Here is a 19,563-nt window from a genome sequence, read left to right as displayed (position 1 = left end):
ACACACATAATACGTATCTAATATTGACTGAGTACGAGGTCAATATAGGAAATAAAAGCCAAGTAAAAGACCAAGGTGAATCCGAGGTCTTTTACGAGGTTTTTATTTCCTATACTGACCAAGTACGAAGTCAATATTAGATTTATCACGACAAACAGTCCGTATTTCAAATTCCAAAACGATAACCTCATGAATCCCGGTTTTATGATTGCACAACCGTTGCGCCACCACCTACTCATGCAGTGACAATGCTGCACTAGGCACCGTTCAACTGCGCAACCCCTAAGCAGTCAAATATAAGCAGTCAATATAGCCCTTAGGTCAAGTTAGGAGTGAAATATGCAGGAATATTTGACTGCTTAGGTATGGCAAAAATCTATGTGAGTCAATACTAAGGGAGTGATAAATGCATGCATTGTACATGTACTGCAAAAATAGTTTTCAATCCCTACACAACTTTTGAGGACAACGGGTTGTTAGATACAGTGCAGGTGATTGAAGATTCCGGGGCCCGGGGCCAATCTTTCGCAATGATTGACTTTTATCGCGTCTTCATCCCGTTTGAATGTGCGAACTAAAATAAAAATCGGCAGGAACCAAAGCAGACCAGACCAGCCTTTGGGTCATCCTATTGAAAGATATTACTATTAGAAAGCAGTTTGGTTGAAAGGTGTGTAAGGACCCAATCGGGGGAGCAACTGCCTGCTGCCTCTACTCTAGTCCACGTGCTACCTGCAACTTATGAAGCTTGATTTCACGGTGGATAATATTCTCGTTACGCTCTTCTCGCAAAATTAGCAAAATCATATTAATACGTCGCAAACATTACCCGGCACCATATTTATCAACATTAGGCAGTTTACAGTATTCGTTATACATAACAGTATTACACAATCTGCGGACAGCATGCTGTTTCGTTCTTTGTGAACTCATCAGCGCAGCAGAGAGAAAATGAGGCCGAACCTGATAGCAATGAAAATAAAATTTCCATAACAGTATTACATGTATTTCCATTGTGAGAAGCTACAGAAGTGCAGCCCTATGCCCTATGGCTATCTATTCGTTTATCGTAATACATAACAGTCATTTACATGTACATCCATTGCATGAGAGGCAACTTTTCAGCCAATGGCCTGTGGGAGAAGAAACGTACGGAAACAGATATCATACTTCATAGGCTAGTAATAAAGTAAAAGTAAATTATCGTATCCGTTCCCGAAGGGAACTCACGACGGCCGCTAACACCCGATAAACCCTAGCGGCAGATGCAGCGCCTAACGGTGGGGGTGAGTGGGCAAGTCTCACAACCACTGGCACAAGTGCCGAAAACGACCCCATTAGCTGCATCCATGTACCCCTTGTGCCTGGCCACAAGTTCCCAGTTGACTGTGGGTAGCAGCACGGCTGGAAAAACCGCTCCCAGGCAGGACTAGAACCAGGTACCTCTCGTACCTCAATCATGGTCTTTGACCAACCCACTGTGCCTGCCTAGAGAATTTTATAAATATACATGTACTTCAAATCAGTTTTGATCACATATTCGAAGTAACCATAAAAATACCGAAGGAAGAAGTCAACCGAAATCAAGAAAGTTTAACAAGCCCATGCACTGAAAATGGAATAAAATAATAAAAGCATCATTGAAAGTCGTTATGAGAGCTTTATTGCACTAGATATGGTGTTAATGTCACACTACTGACATAAGCATGCATGCACGCACACATACCACCCCCCCCCCCCCCACACACACACACATGCACATACACACGTACACGCATAAGGTGTGCATTACGGCACACACGCATGATTTGGGTGCGCATAGCACAGCCTAATGCTTCAGCTGCAGCCTATACCTACTAAGTTTTTGGTCATCAGCGGTCACATAGGGCTAGGGTAAGAAGTGCTATGGATTGCACATTTACCATACAAAGTTCACAGACATAATACTATGATATCATCACAGTGTTCACTGAGATCTAACATGCACAGGTTCTGTAGTACACGTTGAATACTATGATGTGTTTGTAAGTTCCTCTCTCAATGCTAGTCCCACGCACATAATGTTACGCATACCTTGCGGATGCCGTACCCGGGCACACGTATTGAGTTATGTTTGACTGCTCTAACTACTAGATTCGTCAGTTCTCTCAAGTATCGGTTGACAAGAAAACCTGTACACTTCAAGGATATTTTGTTCATGCTTGCACCTAGTCTTTGCAGGGCTACACATTGCTGGTATCACATCACAAAGATGTGCTACCACCTTGCCAGCAGGGCAGGTATGCCCAGATGTGTGACTAGCCTTCTGAAGGAGGCGTTACTTTCCCTGCTCGTCGTCGGCGTCATCGGAGTCGCTATCGGAGATGTTGTGCAGGTGCTTGGGTTTCTTCTTTCGCAGTCGGTGATAGTCAGGAGTGCGGCCGGCAAGGAGTACGTCGCTCCCGATCGGCTGCAGATAGCCGTCCTCGTCCACGCGGCCTGCACCGCGGCTGTAGCTGCGGATCGGGCCGTACGCGATTGTGCGGATGAAGCGGTCGCGCAGCGGTTCGCGCGGCACCGACGTGGACAAGGCCAGGTCCGACCAGGCATCCTCCTGTTGAGCACTAGAAAGTAGCACAGTGAACAAGAATGTGTGCATCATTGGATAGCGTTAACACAGCACATCGGAATAGGAAAGTACACACAGACACAGACACACAGACACACACACACACACACACACACACACACACACACACACACACACACACACACACACACACACACACATGTGTTACGACATCCGTACAGGGACAATTCGGGGAACATCATTGCAACAAACGACACTGGGCAGCTCTTCTACAACACACATCAGTCATCGTTCACACCGTACCTGGTTTCCAACTGTGACTTGAAGATGTGGCGGCACACTATACGCACCACATTCCACAGTATCCACACGGCTAGTGAAACAATTGGCAGCGTCTCCATCACGCTTAGCATGACAATGGGAAGGTCTGGATCAGAGCTGGTGATGAAGAAGGCGACCCAGAGCAGCTGGAGAACGCTGAGCAGCACCAGCGAAAAGCTCTGTATGTAGCTGTGGTGGTTGGTCAGCCACCAGCCACGTTTGTTCTCCACGTCGGCGCTGTAGCGAATCGATGCCAGACAGGTCAGCGTCAAGTCGGCAGCAAACATGATGAAGCGAATACTCTGTGTAGACACACACACATACATACACACACACACACATACATACACACACACACACACATACATACACACACACACACACATAGACACACATACACATACACACACACACACACATACACACACACACACACACACACACACACATGCGGGCACAAATGTACACGCATGGGTGCACACCCACAAGCACGAGTGCACACAGATAGACATACGGACAGACACGCACACAAGTACACAAACACACACACACACACAAGTACACACACACATGTACACACACATGTAGACACACACATGTACACACACACTCTCACACACACACACACACACGCGCACACGCACACACACACACACACACACACACACACACACACACTCCTTCCTTCCTTCCTTCTTCCACTGCCATGACTGGCTATGTGGCCCCATACGGGGCAGACCAGGAGACGTGTTGTCCACCGGGCGGGGAACGCCATACTCAGCGCGCGCGGGCCGCGCGAACAGCGTTACACTTGTGCCTCGCAATGTCCTGCGGCCGACGAAAACTGCGCGCACAAGTGCCACAGATGAGGGGCTTCGCCACAGGCTCCATGCGGGCCTGGACAATTGCGTCGACAGCATCACGGCAGGTGACTCGCCATCCCTGTCGATCTTGGACGATGTCACCAAGCTGCTCCAGAGGAACGCCAACAGCCATCAAGTCGCACTTCGCGGAGTCCTTCCAGCTCTTACGGGGTCCATGCGGTGGACGTTTGGAGGGTAATGCGCCGTACAGCAGCTGACGAGGGATCCGATCTGGCATGCGGGACACGTGGCCAAGCCATCGAAGTCGGCGGACTCTGACTTTATCCGCGATCTCCTCCATATCGCCCCACATCCTGCGAACCTGGAGAGAGGAGATGTGCTCCTCGATCTGCCGGCCACGATTTATCTTCAGGATGGAACGCACGCACTGCAGGTGAAAGGACTCCAGGCGACGGACATCACGCTGCCTGACGGTCCAACTCTCAGATCCATAAAGAAGGACCGCCAGGACAGTCACTCCATACACGATGCGCTTGATGGCGATGCTGAAGTCATCACTGGCGAAAACCGACTCCCGCAGTGTACAGAACGCACCCGATGCAGCAGCAACTCGCCGAGACACATCAAATGAGCTCCGGGCGTCTGGCGTAACATGACAACCGAGATAGCGAAAGGCCTCAACGTGGTCAACAACACCATCCAAAGGGGTCTGGTCGGCATCCACAATACCAGCCCCAGCCGCCATGAATTTGGTCTTGGACATATTGACACTAAGGCCAAACGCACCAGCTACATCCCTGAACGAGGATAGAGCCCTCTCAGCACCAGCATGCGTAACTGCGAGCAAGGCTGAATCATCCGCAAACTGACACTCCGTCAGCCGAACTCTGCGATACTCTGCCAATCTGGTGTTGAAAAGCCGCTCCCTCCGAAACTGGACGAGTGGGATCCCCAGCTCACCATCATCAGCAATCACGCCACGCCATCTCTCGAAGACTGCACACATGTATAGGTTAAACAAAACCGGGGCCATAGTACAACCCTGCCGCAAGCCATTCTCAACCCGAATCGGTGCAAGCAGGTCTCCACCCACACGAATACTGGCAGTCATGTCGATATGGAAGGAACTGATGATGGTGATCAGATTCCCTGGGACGCCAAGTCTAGCCAACACTCTCCACATAGCACTCCGCGGAACCGAGTCGTACGCTTTCTTCAGATCGATAAATACAGCGAAACCTTTCGTGGCATGTTCGTGCAACTTTTCCAGGATCTGCCGCACAGCAAACACCATATCCGAACAACCACGGCCCCTGCGGAAACCACACTGCGAGTCAGGCAAGCACCTTTCTCCGAGAACCTGCAGACGATTGGCAATCATGCGAGCAACTAGCTTTCCAGCCACATCCAGTAACGATATCCCACGCCAGTTGTCGCAAGACCCCAGGTCACCCTTCTTGGGGATGGCCCCCACACACACTCACACACACACACTCACACACACACATGCACCTATGCACACCAAAATTAAATTTACATCCCACGTGAGAGTCATCACTGCCAAAGATCAAAGAAGGTGCGAGTCGGTCGGAAAACAGCAAAATTTCCAAACTTCGACACTCCCTGAATGCTGCTTCTAAGTTAGTTTACCTACGTAGAAGGTCAAACGTCTCAGATACCAGAACGGTGGCACAAAAAAAAACTTCCGCATTCAAGCAGGGCCTGAACCTGATGCCATCTGTTTCTCAATCACGGCCCTAGACCTTCGCATTTTCGTGCAGTCCAAACACTCAATATGATATATACCCAAATCCCCAATGCTTCAGACAGCAACCTGTTTTGGCCATCTAGGCCTCATCAGTACACCCAAATCCTACTCCTTAGTTGTTGGTCAGCGCTACGGAGATGTGTTGAAGCTAAGTGTCAGTACGTCGAATGTCTCAGTATTCTGTCAGCTTTGTGCCTAGTTGTTGCACTTTCTGACTGTATAATAGTATCTGGTTACAGTGGTTGATAGTTTCCATGGCCAGCAATCGAGGACATCTGAGAGTTGTAATTTTTGTACTCCTCCGAGGTGTGATTTTTGGCGTGCTGGGCCAAGCACATGCACAAGGAAGCCATCTGCAAAAAAACTGCAGAAAATGGTTGTTGTTTGATCCTTTGGTGTAATCTTTGTTTCTAGTCGAAGCTAGTTGCTGTTTGGTGCAGAAACGCTGAAATTGACTATTTTCTGCATGTACTCATACATGTACTCATGTACTCAGGCATGCAGTCTCACTCGTATTTTAGCTCTTTTTCAAGTTCTGGAATGGATGCTGCTCTGCGCCCCTTGGTGAACATATCCTGCGCTCGTGGAGCAGCTGAAAAGGACCACTGGTATGTCTGGTTCCTGGTTTGAAAGTGGAGAGTCGACTTCTGTGCCTTGAAAAAGGAGTAGAGAGCGATAAAGGTACGTCTGTGGCTTATTTTTGAGTGCTCCTCGTACATTTTTGATCGTGATAGAAATTCTCAGACCAAAGTCAGCGCGATGATGGCCGTACAGTTTTCTTGTGGATTTTTTAGTTGTTTCATCTCGTATCTATGTCAGTATCGTGATGGTGAAGTGGAGAGGGTGATTTTCTTCCTCTAGGCTTCGTTCGGCCGACTTTGGTTCGTCCTCGTTGAAAAGTGATCCTGAAAAAAAGTCGATTCGCAAAATTATGTTGATTTTGAATGTACGTGATGACATGCGATTGCTGGCTATGCTCTTAACTCGTATCCATGTGTCCGTTTCCTTTCTACCTAAGGCATAGCAATCAGAGTTAGGTTTCGAGGCTTGGTTCATCAACACACTACTAGCACAGCAGCCGGGAATATGGTATGGACATGTACCTGGTGTAGCGACACGTCGTATATGCCGTTTCCGGTGACGACCGCCGCTTTGCGTATCATATCCCATGAGAACCACCACACGGCGCCCACACCCTCCTTGTAGCCAAACCAGGCCTTGCGCTGCAGACACACACACACACACACACACACACACACACACACACACACACACACACACACACACACACACACACAGAAGAAAAGACAGTAGAATGGTGCTATACAATAATTCCAATGTCTCAGTACATTGGGCAAGCGCCTCGTCCCATTCTTTGTCGTATTCGGCATTCGTTAGCACGTGATCATAGTCTCCATGAATATGGGTGAGAAATGAGAACCAGAAACAGCAGTCTGTTCAAAAACAGATTTTATGCTTGTATGGTGTTGCCGATGTCACATCTTGTATGGTGCGACAGCGTTCGGAGCAAAACCGGACCGTTCTAAAGAAAGGCACACACTTCTAAGTTTGTGGGCTTCTCGCCTCACAACACCGGAGCCACCTTCTGACCACCCCGCCCCTATCCTACACCACTTCTCAGGCTGTGGAGATGTGTCGCGCTGTCATATTAGTGCCAGATGACAACAAGTCCAATGCTCATTTCATTATCGGGGTTCGAGGTTTTGCAAAAGAATTTCACGGTTCCCATCGTATGTGTGTGTGTATATAAAACGATGTGTGTATGTATGTGTGTTATGTGTGTGTGTATGTTTGTTGTGTGTGTGTGGTGTGTGTGTGTGTGTGTGTGTGTGTGTGTGTGTGTGTGTGTGTGTGTGTGTGTGTGTGTGTGTGTGTGTGTGTGCGTGCGTGCAATGGACATTGGGTGTGGGCGGTTCGGGCTCGAAACAGCGGTACATGCGGCGCCAGTCGGGGTGAGAATCTGCCAGATCGTACCATCCCTCCACAGCATTCAGGGCCTTCAGGTCTGCACTATTGCAGTCTTTCCAGCGTTTGCGTGGACCGCCAGGTAGACGGCGAAATGGGAGCAGACCGAACAACAAAATCTTCGGGATGCGCTCTGGTGGCATGCGAGCAACATGACCCAGCCACTCAAGTCGTCGCTGGCAAATCCGGACAGCAAGTGGGCGCTTGTCGCCCCACATTTCCAGCAACTGATCATTGCTGATCCGCTCTTGCCAAGTATGTGATCGGTACTTCTCTCGCCTACCAGATGAGAAGCGTCACAAATGCTTGGCAGAACGGCAGAAACCAGTGTGCAATCAGGCTGGCGCTTGCCAATGTCGTCTCTGCCAACGTTGGTTCCGCAGCCCCGGTGGATTGGCTAACCATCGGTGCGATCACGGACCTGCTCCCAACATTGAGTACCCCGGCAACCCGGTCACTCCGCAGTGCAGCACCTGCCACCGGAGTTTCAAGTCCAGCAGCGGTTGGGCCAGACACAAGTGCGACCGCACGAAACGTAGGACAGTGTCGGAAAGGGCCGACTTCCCGTTTGAGTGCCCTTGCCAAAGGAATTTCCGACTACGTCACCATCTAGTGCGCCATCAGAAGTGCTGCTCCTCAGCCTCTTCCGCCCCTCTCCCCTGACGGCGACCGTGTAACCTATCAAGGCAACGTGTATCAAGGTCAAGGTCAAGGTGTGCGTGCGTGTGTGTGTGTCCCTCTGCATTTGTTGGCTGTTCCGAGTGGAATTTGTTTGTACTGGCATACATTTGAAGTGTGAACGTTCCATAGCAGCACAGGTTTCCACGGAGAAAATGAGACGCACCGATCCCGTCGCTTACCGTAGACTTCGCAGGCGACGCTAGTGACATGGTGTTGTATAGTGTCAGCAGAAAGGGAGCGGGGACGAGAATCAGTCCGGCAAAGAGAGCGACGGGCAGGGCATACTTAAGATGGCGATCTTGCCAGCACAGTACATTGCCATCGTTCAGCAGCCTCTGCAGTGACGCGGCGGAAAACAGACATCAAAATCACACACACACACACACACATTAGCGTACTGTTAAGCAATCACCGCATGTTGCACAGAAACGACAAGAATTCGCAACCCAACAGATTCTTGGTTGGAGGGAAACAAATCGGTACACGATGCACAGAAGCCATTACAGTTTCGACTAGGCCTTCCGTCCCATTACTATTCAAGTGGAATACAATGGTGATTAACAAAGTAGCAAGCAAGTCCTTATCACCTGTAAGCAGACATACCTTTTGAGTTCCGCTGGAAAACTTTATGTCAGCACAGAACAGAGTCCGGTAGGCGCCCAACCACATGTTAAGGTACATCAGTTGGAAGCAGGTTAGGAACGTGTGTATAAACCGTCTCATCCACATCCGCCGGCGCTTCTTCAGCGCAAGCCAGCTGCCATGGACGGAAAAGCAAAAAATAGAATTAACAACACACTTTTGTTACGTATTGGCATGCATGCATCAGCACACATTTGAAATGATTTACAAGTAACATACTTGTCGAACCTGGATGTAGCGACACCGGCAATATCTACAGACCATCGATAATGATGGAAAAGTGGTGGGTGCCTGCAGCACAGCATTTGCGAGTGCCTCCGTCTGTTTCGAGTACGTCTGTCTCCGTAGAAATTCCACCTCCCCACCACATGCGCTCTCTGGCCGACCTCACCACACCAGCAACAGGACTCCAAGTTGTCGACAAATAAGAACCCCCCCCCCCCCCGCACTCCCCACAGCCGCTAGTATGGCTAGTTTGGGGGTAGATAGTTCGTAGTAAAGCCTCTTGTACTGGCTAAATGAATTGCACATATCATCAAACAAATTCAGTAAACTACTTCGAAGTACAAAAATCAATTTAAAAGGTAGTCAATCAATTGGAACACAGAATAAAAAAGTAAAAATCAATTAAAAAAAGCTAATTAGTACAGTATGTCTGTCAATCTCTTACCAAATAGCATATGTGACTACCAGTGTTGCGGTCACAGCACCCAGCGGTACAAAGAAGAGTGCGGAGTTCTGCAGGGCGTCCATGCTCTCAAAGATACAGGCCCCGAAGAGAAAGTCCAGCGACGTGTAGAACTGCAGATACATCAACTGATCGAGGACAGCGCACACACACGCAGAGGCACACATGCATGCACGCACACGCACGCACACACACGCACACACACACACACACACACACACACACACACACACACACACACACACACACACATACACACACACACATACACTCACACACACATACACACACATACACACACATACACACACATACACACACGCACGCACGCACGCGCACACACACACACACACACACACACACACAGATATGCCGATGGGTCGTCAACCCGGCGAACACTCATGGTGCAAGTGACTCATTCGTTTCAAACTGGGCGTCAGAAATACGGAGCTGAGAGGATAGAAATTTCCCATCACCAATATCTATATTGCACACAGGTCGATGATAACTTACAACCCGGAAGATGTTATCACTGTTGCTGTTGGGTAGATAGGATGCCACCTGGACATCAGCAAGCACATACAATGAAGAGTTTCGTTGCATAAATTTGATAAATTGAAATTTGGGATCAGTACAACCCAAAAGTCTAGGGGTACATTCAGCCGGCAAAATTTCACTTTCAAAATCCGACTAGAACCACTTCAAAACTGTCGGCCAAATGTGGATTTAGATACAAATCAAACATACATGAATCGCTTGTGGGCCATTATACACGTAGTATCCAAAGAGTGATGACATGGATATACCGTGTTTTGCATCGAACTCTTCAACCCAACAACACAAGAAAATGAAAAGGATGCTCGTGCACATCGTTCAGCACAATCACAAATGACCGGAATTTGCTGTGGGCTCTGAATGAGTCTGAAATAGCTGATTAGACTTTGCCTGTATTTCACCTGACGAAAAGGCTTGAAAGGATAGTAGTGAAACTTTCGAGAGGTTGTTCAAGAGCCTGAAGTGTGCCCTTCTTCTCAGTGTCATTGAAATAGCTGACTATCATTATTGACTCGGATACCGAGCCATTAAATATAATGAAAATAGAAGAAATCACACGGAAAAGAGGTATGAAGCAACTATCCACGACTGTAACAAGATAATAAGTAGCCGGTTATCGCACTTTCTGACTACCTATTATCTTGTTACAGTCGTGGATAGTTGCTTCATAACTCGTTTCCATGTGATTTCTTCTACCATTATTAGTGAGTACTTCCAAGTGGTCTTAATGACGTGATCGGGTAACCTGTACAGTTTCTGAATGCTTACCTGCACATAGTGGACGAATACCCACACATAGTGCGGTAGGTGAATGTCCAGGAAGAAGATCAGAAGAGACAGCCCGGCCGGAATGCCAGCTGATAGGGCACGCACAGCAGAGACACAGAGATACACACAGGTGTTCACAGACAATCACAGGCATGCACCGATCAGCAGGGCTGGTCAGACAAACTACAACAACGCCGCCGCTGGTCAATGGTTCCTTGGTGCACTAACACCAGAGTGGCACCAGGGCCTTAGCACCCGGTCCGGTAGGGCAGGTGTGTTCTCGCCCGGACCTTAATTTGACAAAACAAAAAGAAAAAGGTTGGCCCACCCTCGCTGTGCACATCGGTACATGCAGAAGTAAGGTTGACAACCAGGCAGTCCCTGGCTGAAATGTTTTCAGTCAAGTACCACATTCGGGCAGACAACCCGAAACAGCGGTGCTATGCTTCTGGTGTGCGGCGAGTGGAAAGGCGTACCGTATTTACCCGATTGTAAGTCGCACCTTTTTTTACACTATGCTTCAAGTGCAAAGAAGGGGATGCGACTTACAATCGAGAGTGACATCCTACTTATACGAATATATTGAAACAGTAGGGCTAAACCTGAAAACGGGGGTGCACCTTATAATCGAAGGCGGCTTATAACCGGTGGGATTTGAACCAAGTAATCTTGTCTTTCCAGGACAGTGCCTTACTGGTTATGTTACGGGAATCGTATGCAGAAACTCACAACTGCGGTCCACTCATTCTACACTACTATCCCTTCCCAGGAATGTGCTAACAGGTGCGTGTGTGTGTTTGTGTATGTATGTATGTATGTGCGCGCGCGTGTGTGTATATGTGTACTCGCATGAATGATCCCCATCAGCCTAATGGGTAGGGGACTGTTCTGGAAATGTCGTGGTGCTGGGTTCAAATCCTGTCCGTGGGTCCTTTTTTGCAACAAGACTTAACTCTAGTTACACGGGAAATTGATACGGATAATGGCTACATTCCAATTGCAGGTTGCACGATTGTTGCAGTGCTGATGTTCACTGCTAAGCTTCACAAACCTGTCTCTTCACCCACAGTGGTTGAATTCCTTTACTTCTGTGCCCTAGCCTCGAGGTAGAAATATAAACACCAACCAGCACGGACCAATAATGGTATTGGTTTTTCTTGAGCATTATAAAAGTACGAACTTAGAACATTGGAACAATCAACTTCATTATAAAAGTATATTCTTTTAATCGAAGAGCTTGTACACAGCGATTGTGAATTTGTGACGCACACACGCACGCACGCACACACAGTACAGACCAACTCACCCATGAGTACCAGCAATCCAGGCTGGTGTTTGCAGTCCTGACAATCCACAATCCACTGTGCGTGTACTAGACCCTTATGAGAAGGGCAACTGCCGCATAACACACCTGCACGGAAGTAACCAAATCAAACAGATCATTGAAAATGCTCCCCAGAAAGCACACTACGACAAATCAGGACTTCAACTAACACAATGTCATCCAAAGCCCTAGAGTTTACCGTAACAGGCATCCCAACCTGTCAACAAGTATCGCCTATGCCAAAAGACCAAGCATGCCTGATATACCGCCTGCCAACGGAGATCACCCGTCACCATGAATTTGTTGATGCCATACTAAGTTCATTAAAATCTACTGCTAATCTACAACTGCTGTCCTTTATAAAGCCCGCTCCCCACTAAAGACCAGATGTCCATACACCATGCCTCCATCGGCCTGTGAGCCGTACATCTCCTAACCTGTTCGATTGGTGTTGCACAGGCTGTTTGGCCGTGAGCTGTCGAAGAAGCAGCCGCGATGGCCGACGGATTCTTCGCAGCACTGCCCAAGCCCGTACACTGCCGATTCACTTGCACTGCAGTACGGTTTGCAGTAACCAAACGGACAGCGATGGTAGAAGATATCGCCGTCTGCTGTGGTGTTTGTTACCCAGAAGTCGCTCTGCAATGTTCACGGCCAAAGCAAATGATAGCAAACACAGCGGCTACTGGTTAGAGATATATGTACTAGTATTGCTCTTGGTTTGTCATAATGTTTATAGTCAGAAATATACGCAGACACCCCCTCCCACCCCACCCCCCTCCGAACACCCACATCCACCCACACATCCCATACCTGCCAAGTATCCAGATTTTTTCGGGATTATCCCGCAATTTTGGATGAATTCCCGCGATCCCGAAATTCCTGTCGATTATCCCGAAATTCACTGTACAAGAAACAAGCTTGATATTGTACTTGGAGCCCTTCAAATGACTTGTCACAGGCCAGTAATTGTCCTTATTGATCCCGGACCGCCATAGCCTGCAGTACCAGTGAATCTCCTAGTGCTCTCCATGAGCAGTCTCTGAAAAACCTCCATTTTTGAGTCTTGAACATGTGTAAGTGTGATCCGATGATCACCATCAATCATCTATTATCGAAATGTTGGTGCCATCAAAAGTTGAAAACGGATTTTTTTGGTAAAAATATGACATCCCGAAAAACCAAGGCAAATCCCGCGATTTTTTGCCATGGCGATCCAGAAAAAGCACTCTCAGTACTTGGCAGGTATTACATCCACATCCATCCACACATCCACATCCACATCCATGCACCCACATACACCCACACCCACATACTCCTATTGAGCTTGAGTACACAAAAACACCACAACCTAGACTGTACACTGATGCACAGGAGAAAGGCAAGGACTGCTGAAACATGCCTGCAAGTGACCAGCACAAATTACACAAGACACAACGAGCAAGTACATTGCACACCAGTGATTATCGCAAACTTAAAAAATTCACGGTTCGCGTGAGACTCGGCTGCAGGCCCAGTTTTCAGCATCCACAGGAACGCCACCACCCTCTGGGATCAAGGCACAGATGCAGGAACGCCACCACCCTCTGGAATCAAGGCACAGGAACACCACCACCCTCTGGAATCAAGGCACAGGAACACCACCACCCTCTGGAATCAAGGCACAGATGCAGCTCCTAACCGTATTACTGATCTAATCACAGACTTACTTTCAGCACTATTCCGGTTCCTCCCTGGACGCAGGATTGAAACACATCGTCCGTTTCAAGACACAGGCACGTGTAATGGCCGTTGGCAGTTTTGTTGGGCAGATATCCAGCACGACAATGACCCACTCTCAACTGAATGTAGTCATTTGCCTGGAGAAAGTGGACAATTTGTGAAAAAACAAATGGCAGGCACAGGCTGGTATAAAAGTGAAGAGAATAAGATACCGTTAGAACTACACACAAAACAACACACACACACGCATGCACGCAAACGCACACAAACAATACACACCCACATGCACACAAACACACACATGCACACAAACACACACATGCACACAAACACACACATGCGCATGCACACACACGCGCGCACGTACGCACACACGGATACACACACAAACACACATGCACATACACACATACACACACGTGCGCGCACACACACACACACACACACACACACACACACACGGACACATGCACACAGAAATCATCATTAAAAAAAAATTTGACGGGTTCGCGTACCGGGCAGGTCAAGAACAAGGAGTCGTACTACTCCCTGGTCAAGAACCACCTTTCCGCTTCCGTCATCATTAACTCACGCACATTAGTAACTGATGTACAAAGTCTCCTCAATGCAGTGCTAACACCGAGAGTGGAATTCACTGACACACAGACACAGACACAGATACACAATCACACAGACACAATCACACAGACACAATCACACAGACACAATCACACATACAATCACACACACACACACACACACACACACACACACACACACACATACACACATGCACGCGTACACAGACACACGCACACACGCACACACACACACACACACACACACACACACACACACACACACACACACACAATTCTCCATTCTACAGAACATCACCGTACCACAAAGTGTGAGACGAGTGGCTGCAGTGTCACGTTCACGTCATGACCTTCATCCTCACTGAACTCATAGTCGTTAGAATAGCTGACGAAGGAGAGATTGCTGACGCTGATCACTTCAAAGTGTACATTCTTGAAACTGACAACATCGTCCGGTGTCGCCTACAAGATGGTAGAAAGCAACGCAGAGCGAAGACTGATTTAATTAGACAATTTCATTAGACTGTTAGAAAGAGAATGAGAGCTGCAGACATTGTCACACAACTTAACACGGTGCTATGGTTTCAAGTACGCATTCATTCTGAAAATTAATTGGAGTTTCGTACTCGGCTCATAGGTGGCGGTGCAGAGTTGTCTCCATGCATATTATTCTGAGGTTGTTCAGGGGAAATATTCAATGCATTCATTGGATATGGTTGATCTCTTGCTCCTATATTGTGTGTCCACAGTCATCAATCTCCATTCTTATTCATCGAATCACTTTCTGTTTCCTTCTCATGGAATTTAGACGTATGACCAAGCACATGTCAGCGATAATTGGGACATCAGGCTCTACTACTGTAGACCTGAACGTGTGCTTCTGTTAGCTCCCGGGTAAACGAAGTCCCCTCACCCTTCCAGAACACAGGGGTTTTGTAGAATAATTATGCGGACGAAGTGTTTACACAAGAGAGTAGACAAGAGTGAGGAGGAGAACAGAACTACAACTCGAGAACCACTGGCGGATGCGCTCTTCTATACTGGAGTGGCTCTCATCACTATGGTGAAGGAGCGGGAAATACGAATAGTGAGTATGTACGTTCTTAGTATAAACACACCTGTTACACTTCCTCAGGAGGTTCTGAAGTAGAATATTATAAATAGCCACTTTGTGCACAAATACACACTGGCACTTCAACAACCATACCTGTAGTTTGGTGTTGAGTTCAGACGGGTTGCAGTTCTGATCGACAAGAATAGCCTCAACCCCGATCGTCTGTCCGGGACTGAACGTCAGCATCTGAAGAAATTGAAGCGAGTTTGAGAGAAAAAGGAAACGAGAAAGAAACGGCACCGTTAGCGGTGTGAGCCCAGGCAATGATGAGAAAGTTGAAATTAAACTTTCTATGCCACAGTAAAAGATGCACCCACCAGCGCTGTATGCTCGACTGCACGGAATTCTTCAATTCTTCTCATTTCCGCCCAGGAGCGCATCATAAGGGGAAAGTAGCGATCTGTTGCTATGACAACGCTGCAATGTATTTACACTCACTTACAGTACTGTTCAAATAACTGGAGGAGGGGGGGGGGGGGTAGCCTCGTAGCCTAGACCATTCTTATTCTCATGTACTAGGGTCTATGCAGAGTTGAGTCACCGTGTATACATTGGTATGCTGTGATTGGTGAAGTTCTACACAGTTTGTTCTTCGGCGTCCAACAGTACATGTATCGTACACTTCTTCTGTATTCCATAGTTTGTTATATCCAGGGCACGGCACACTATACTTCCCAGTACTACAATGTACTGCGGGTAAATACATCCCCACCCACCTTTGGGTCTGCTGAGCTCTCCGGTGGCAGCAGCCAGTGTTCTTGAAAGGAATCCGTTGCTACCGACGGGCAGTAGATGCCGTAGTTGTCCAGCGACTCTCTCGTCGTCTGGTTACCGCAAACGGCTGGCTCTCCTCTGGACTGCAGCGGAGCTTTGCGATAGCATTCTTCGGGCGACGGGAAACCCTCGTAGTCGCACGCCGAGTTGTTCCTGTAGATGCAGCACCAACACACACACACACACAAACACACACACACATACACACACACACATACACACACACACACATACACACACACACACGCACACACACACACACACACACACACACACACACACACACACACACACACACACACACACACACACACACACACACACACACAGTAGAATAATGTCACTACAGTCATGCTAGTGCTATAAAAGAGATGACAGTACATTCATCTCGTACCTCGGTTATCCGGACCCAGAAGTTGCGGGCACTTCGGTCTACCGGGCACCCTTTGGGCGAGTTTCAGTTGAAATATTACTACTCTTTTGTGGAAATAGTGACACCACATGCCATATCTATGGCCGTTCACCATCAACATGATTGTAAGTAATTCGGAGTTACAGGCATTTCAAAGTTACGGTCAGTGCTCGGTCCCGGACCGCCCGGATAAACGAGGTACGAGTGTATTTCCATTAACCCCCACCCCCTCCTGACCATCCTCCTCTCGCCCGCACTCTGTGCTTACCTGAATACGAATGATTTGGGGTAATCCTGCTCGCAACGCCGACTGCGCCACCATGAAGCGCAGTCCAGCATGGAGGAGGTGTAGATGGCCGCACCCTTCCATGCCGTGTTGTTCTCAAACTTGAACTTGGCCTGGGAGAGCAGTGAAAATCATGCATAGCAGTAGAAATACGTCTCAGCCAAATGCTCAAGTCACACCTAAACCATGATCCCCGTATACAGAACGTATCCAGTGGCAGACCAACTTTCTTTAGAGGTCACCTTTATGTAGAGATCACCTTTCTTTAGAGATCACCTTTCTTTAGAGATCACCTTTATGTAGAGATCACCTTTCTTTAGAGACCATTGCTATTTTAAAGTGACAACCTATATTTAGAGGCCACCTGTTTTACGTGACCACCTGCCTTTAGTGACCACCTGTATTGAGTGACCACTTGTATTAAGTGACCACCTGTCTTTAGAGGTCACCTGTATTTAGAGGCCACCTGTATATCGAGTCCAACTTATCAGGTGCCATGCCATGCTTAAACTTACTTCGAGACCTGCTAAGAAGAACCACCTGCACATCGAGACCGTTTGTCTGTGCATCGTGCAGTCATCACTATGGACAGACATTACTTCAAGACCCAATGCCTCCTAGATTGCATTGTGAGGTCTAGATTGTCTTGCAGAATAAAAGGCTGCTGACCTATAATACATGCCCACTGACTGTGGGTATTATTCAAACTATTCTGGTGCAATTAGCTTATCGAGTACCACAGTCATTTTATCATCGAGTGCCCAGCCATTCGATGATTGAATACCCAGCCATTCATTCACCTAATGTCCGGGCATTCAATCATCGACTTCCCAGCCATTCGATGATTGAATACCCAGCCATTTGATCACCAAATGCCCGACAATTCAGTGCTCTCTACTCTCTTTCTCCTGTTCCCTTACCAAGCTATCTGAAGCAGCGGATGGGTACGAGAACTGCCGTGAGCTGAATATGATGAAGCACCGGTGCGAGAAGATGTCGCCGCTTCCCACCGACACTTGAGCTGACGCCAACGATGTCAGGCTGAAAATTCCAGCTCCAAAACCGGCAAAGTTGTCACTCACGACGACCTCGCTGCTGTTGGTGACGTAGATTTGTGAACGCTGGACAGAGGACATAGGAAACATGGGAACAGCTCACACCAAAATCCAGTCAAAGCGACTTTTTGCCGCTTGGGAATTAAGCATGCGTTTTTGGGTCACATAGGTGTTCGGGTCTTGTGGCTATTTAGGTCAAATAGGTGTTGGCACATGGAAGCTCACATATAGATGCCACAGTTCCAGAATATCCAGGCATCGGGGGAAAGTTTGGTTTCGACATAACTACAACCAAGAGTACATGAAAACCAGAGTGTGCAGCTTGGGGCTTTTTCTACTATGGGTGTCTGTCATAGCGGAATTCCGTGATTTCATCATGTTTGGCGCAGACCTGAGGCGGGAAATGGCGTAGTGCTTACAACTGAGCTGCAGGTGTGCAGAAAGAGACCTGCTTGAATCCTGCTTGTACGCACTACATCACTATAATGATGTAATCACGGAATTCCGCGCCGTGACAGCAACCCATCCGAGCTTCACACTCTGGTTTTCATGTACTCTTGCTACAACTGTACAAATTCATACCACCATTCCACGTTTGGATAATTGGCATTCTACTACACTGTAAAGTAGCTCTGACCTTGAACTGTTCAGTGAAAGTGTAAAATGTAAGGTGATTGATTCAAAGCGACGCTGGGCGAAGAGTCAGTTGAAGGCATCTAAAAACACAACATAGTCTGGCCTCTTGCGTTGTCAAGTATTCAAGTCATATTGGTCTCTGATTGCTACATTACTGCTTACTGTGTCTTCACTGACTTCAGGGTGTGCAGACTCCACTGTAGCCACTTCATGTTTCACACAGCTATACACCACTACCCAAAAAATGGTCTCGTCTACAAATTCTTCCAAAACTAAAAACGATTAATTAAATTTATGAGAATTTAGAAGGAAAAAGGACCAAGGAACTACAAGTTACTAAACAATCAGCTTATACGATAACATTGCACGACACTGACCGACGGTACTGACGTTCTACAACTAACTGGCTACATCTCAATTAAATAGAATCCAAATTTTCGGGCCAGGCCCATGCTCATACTTACTCCAGTCAGATAAATTCCTCCGCCGTAGCTCTCCAAGTTGAAGCCGTCAAATTCAGTGTTGACATTGCCCGACACCACGAGCTTTCCGCTGACATACAGAGCAGCACTGCGTACCACGATCGAGCGGATGGAGTTTGTCTGGAACTTGGTCTCACCGCTGCCAAACTCCACGGGTAACTGCAGAATCCAACAGGATATGCCATCGGTTAATGAAGTCTAACACCTGCCTCACAATTACATTGAACTATTGAAATCAATAGGAACAATAATAACTATATTTCAGGGCTCGACTGGACTCACTAGTCAGTCAGACTCAGTTGTCTGAATCAGCAGGAATGCTACCACCCGTAGGAGGTGAGTTCATGGGACCCATGA

At 47.8% G+C, this 19,563-nt stretch overlaps 1 protein-coding gene across 1 annotated transcript in view; it reads right to left on the bottom strand.

Moving 5' to 3' along the window:
* Window positions 1-1,483: 1,483 nt before the first annotated feature.
* Window positions 1,484-19,563, bottom strand: part of LOC135818190 (uncharacterized) — a 32,849-nt gene continuing 14,769 nt past the window's right edge. Inside the window, exons 8-24 of the mRNA XM_065331539.1 lie at window positions 19,189-19,365; window positions 17,954-18,154; window positions 17,016-17,146; window positions 16,278-16,488; window positions 15,655-15,747; window positions 14,751-14,909; window positions 13,836-13,985; window positions 12,564-12,765; window positions 12,109-12,213; window positions 10,803-10,891; window positions 9,993-10,040; window positions 9,462-9,607; window positions 8,753-8,906; window positions 8,329-8,484; window positions 6,586-6,705; window positions 2,873-3,192; window positions 1,484-2,603 (exon numbers count right to left, since the gene is read on the bottom strand). Coding sequence (XP_065187611.1) covers window positions 2,318-2,603; window positions 2,873-3,192; window positions 6,586-6,705; window positions 8,329-8,484; window positions 8,753-8,906; window positions 9,462-9,607; window positions 9,993-10,040; window positions 10,803-10,891; window positions 12,109-12,213; window positions 12,564-12,765; window positions 13,836-13,985; window positions 14,751-14,909; window positions 15,655-15,747; window positions 16,278-16,488; window positions 17,016-17,146; window positions 17,954-18,154; window positions 19,189-19,365 — 2,748 coding nt within the window. The 3' untranslated portion in view covers window positions 1,484-2,317. The remainder of the gene's footprint in view (window positions 2,604-2,872; window positions 3,193-6,585; window positions 6,706-8,328; window positions 8,485-8,752; window positions 8,907-9,461; window positions 9,608-9,992; window positions 10,041-10,802; window positions 10,892-12,108; window positions 12,214-12,563; window positions 12,766-13,835; window positions 13,986-14,750; window positions 14,910-15,654; window positions 15,748-16,277; window positions 16,489-17,015; window positions 17,147-17,953; window positions 18,155-19,188; window positions 19,366-19,563) is intronic.

The sequence above is a fragment of the Sycon ciliatum genome, chromosome 5 (genome assembly GCF_964019385.1).
Source record: "Sycon ciliatum chromosome 5, ocSycCili1.1, whole genome shotgun sequence".
Classification (NCBI taxonomy): domain Eukaryota; kingdom Metazoa; phylum Porifera; class Calcarea; order Leucosolenida; family Sycettidae; genus Sycon; species Sycon ciliatum.
This window is presented reverse-complemented; position numbering and strand designations above follow the sequence as displayed.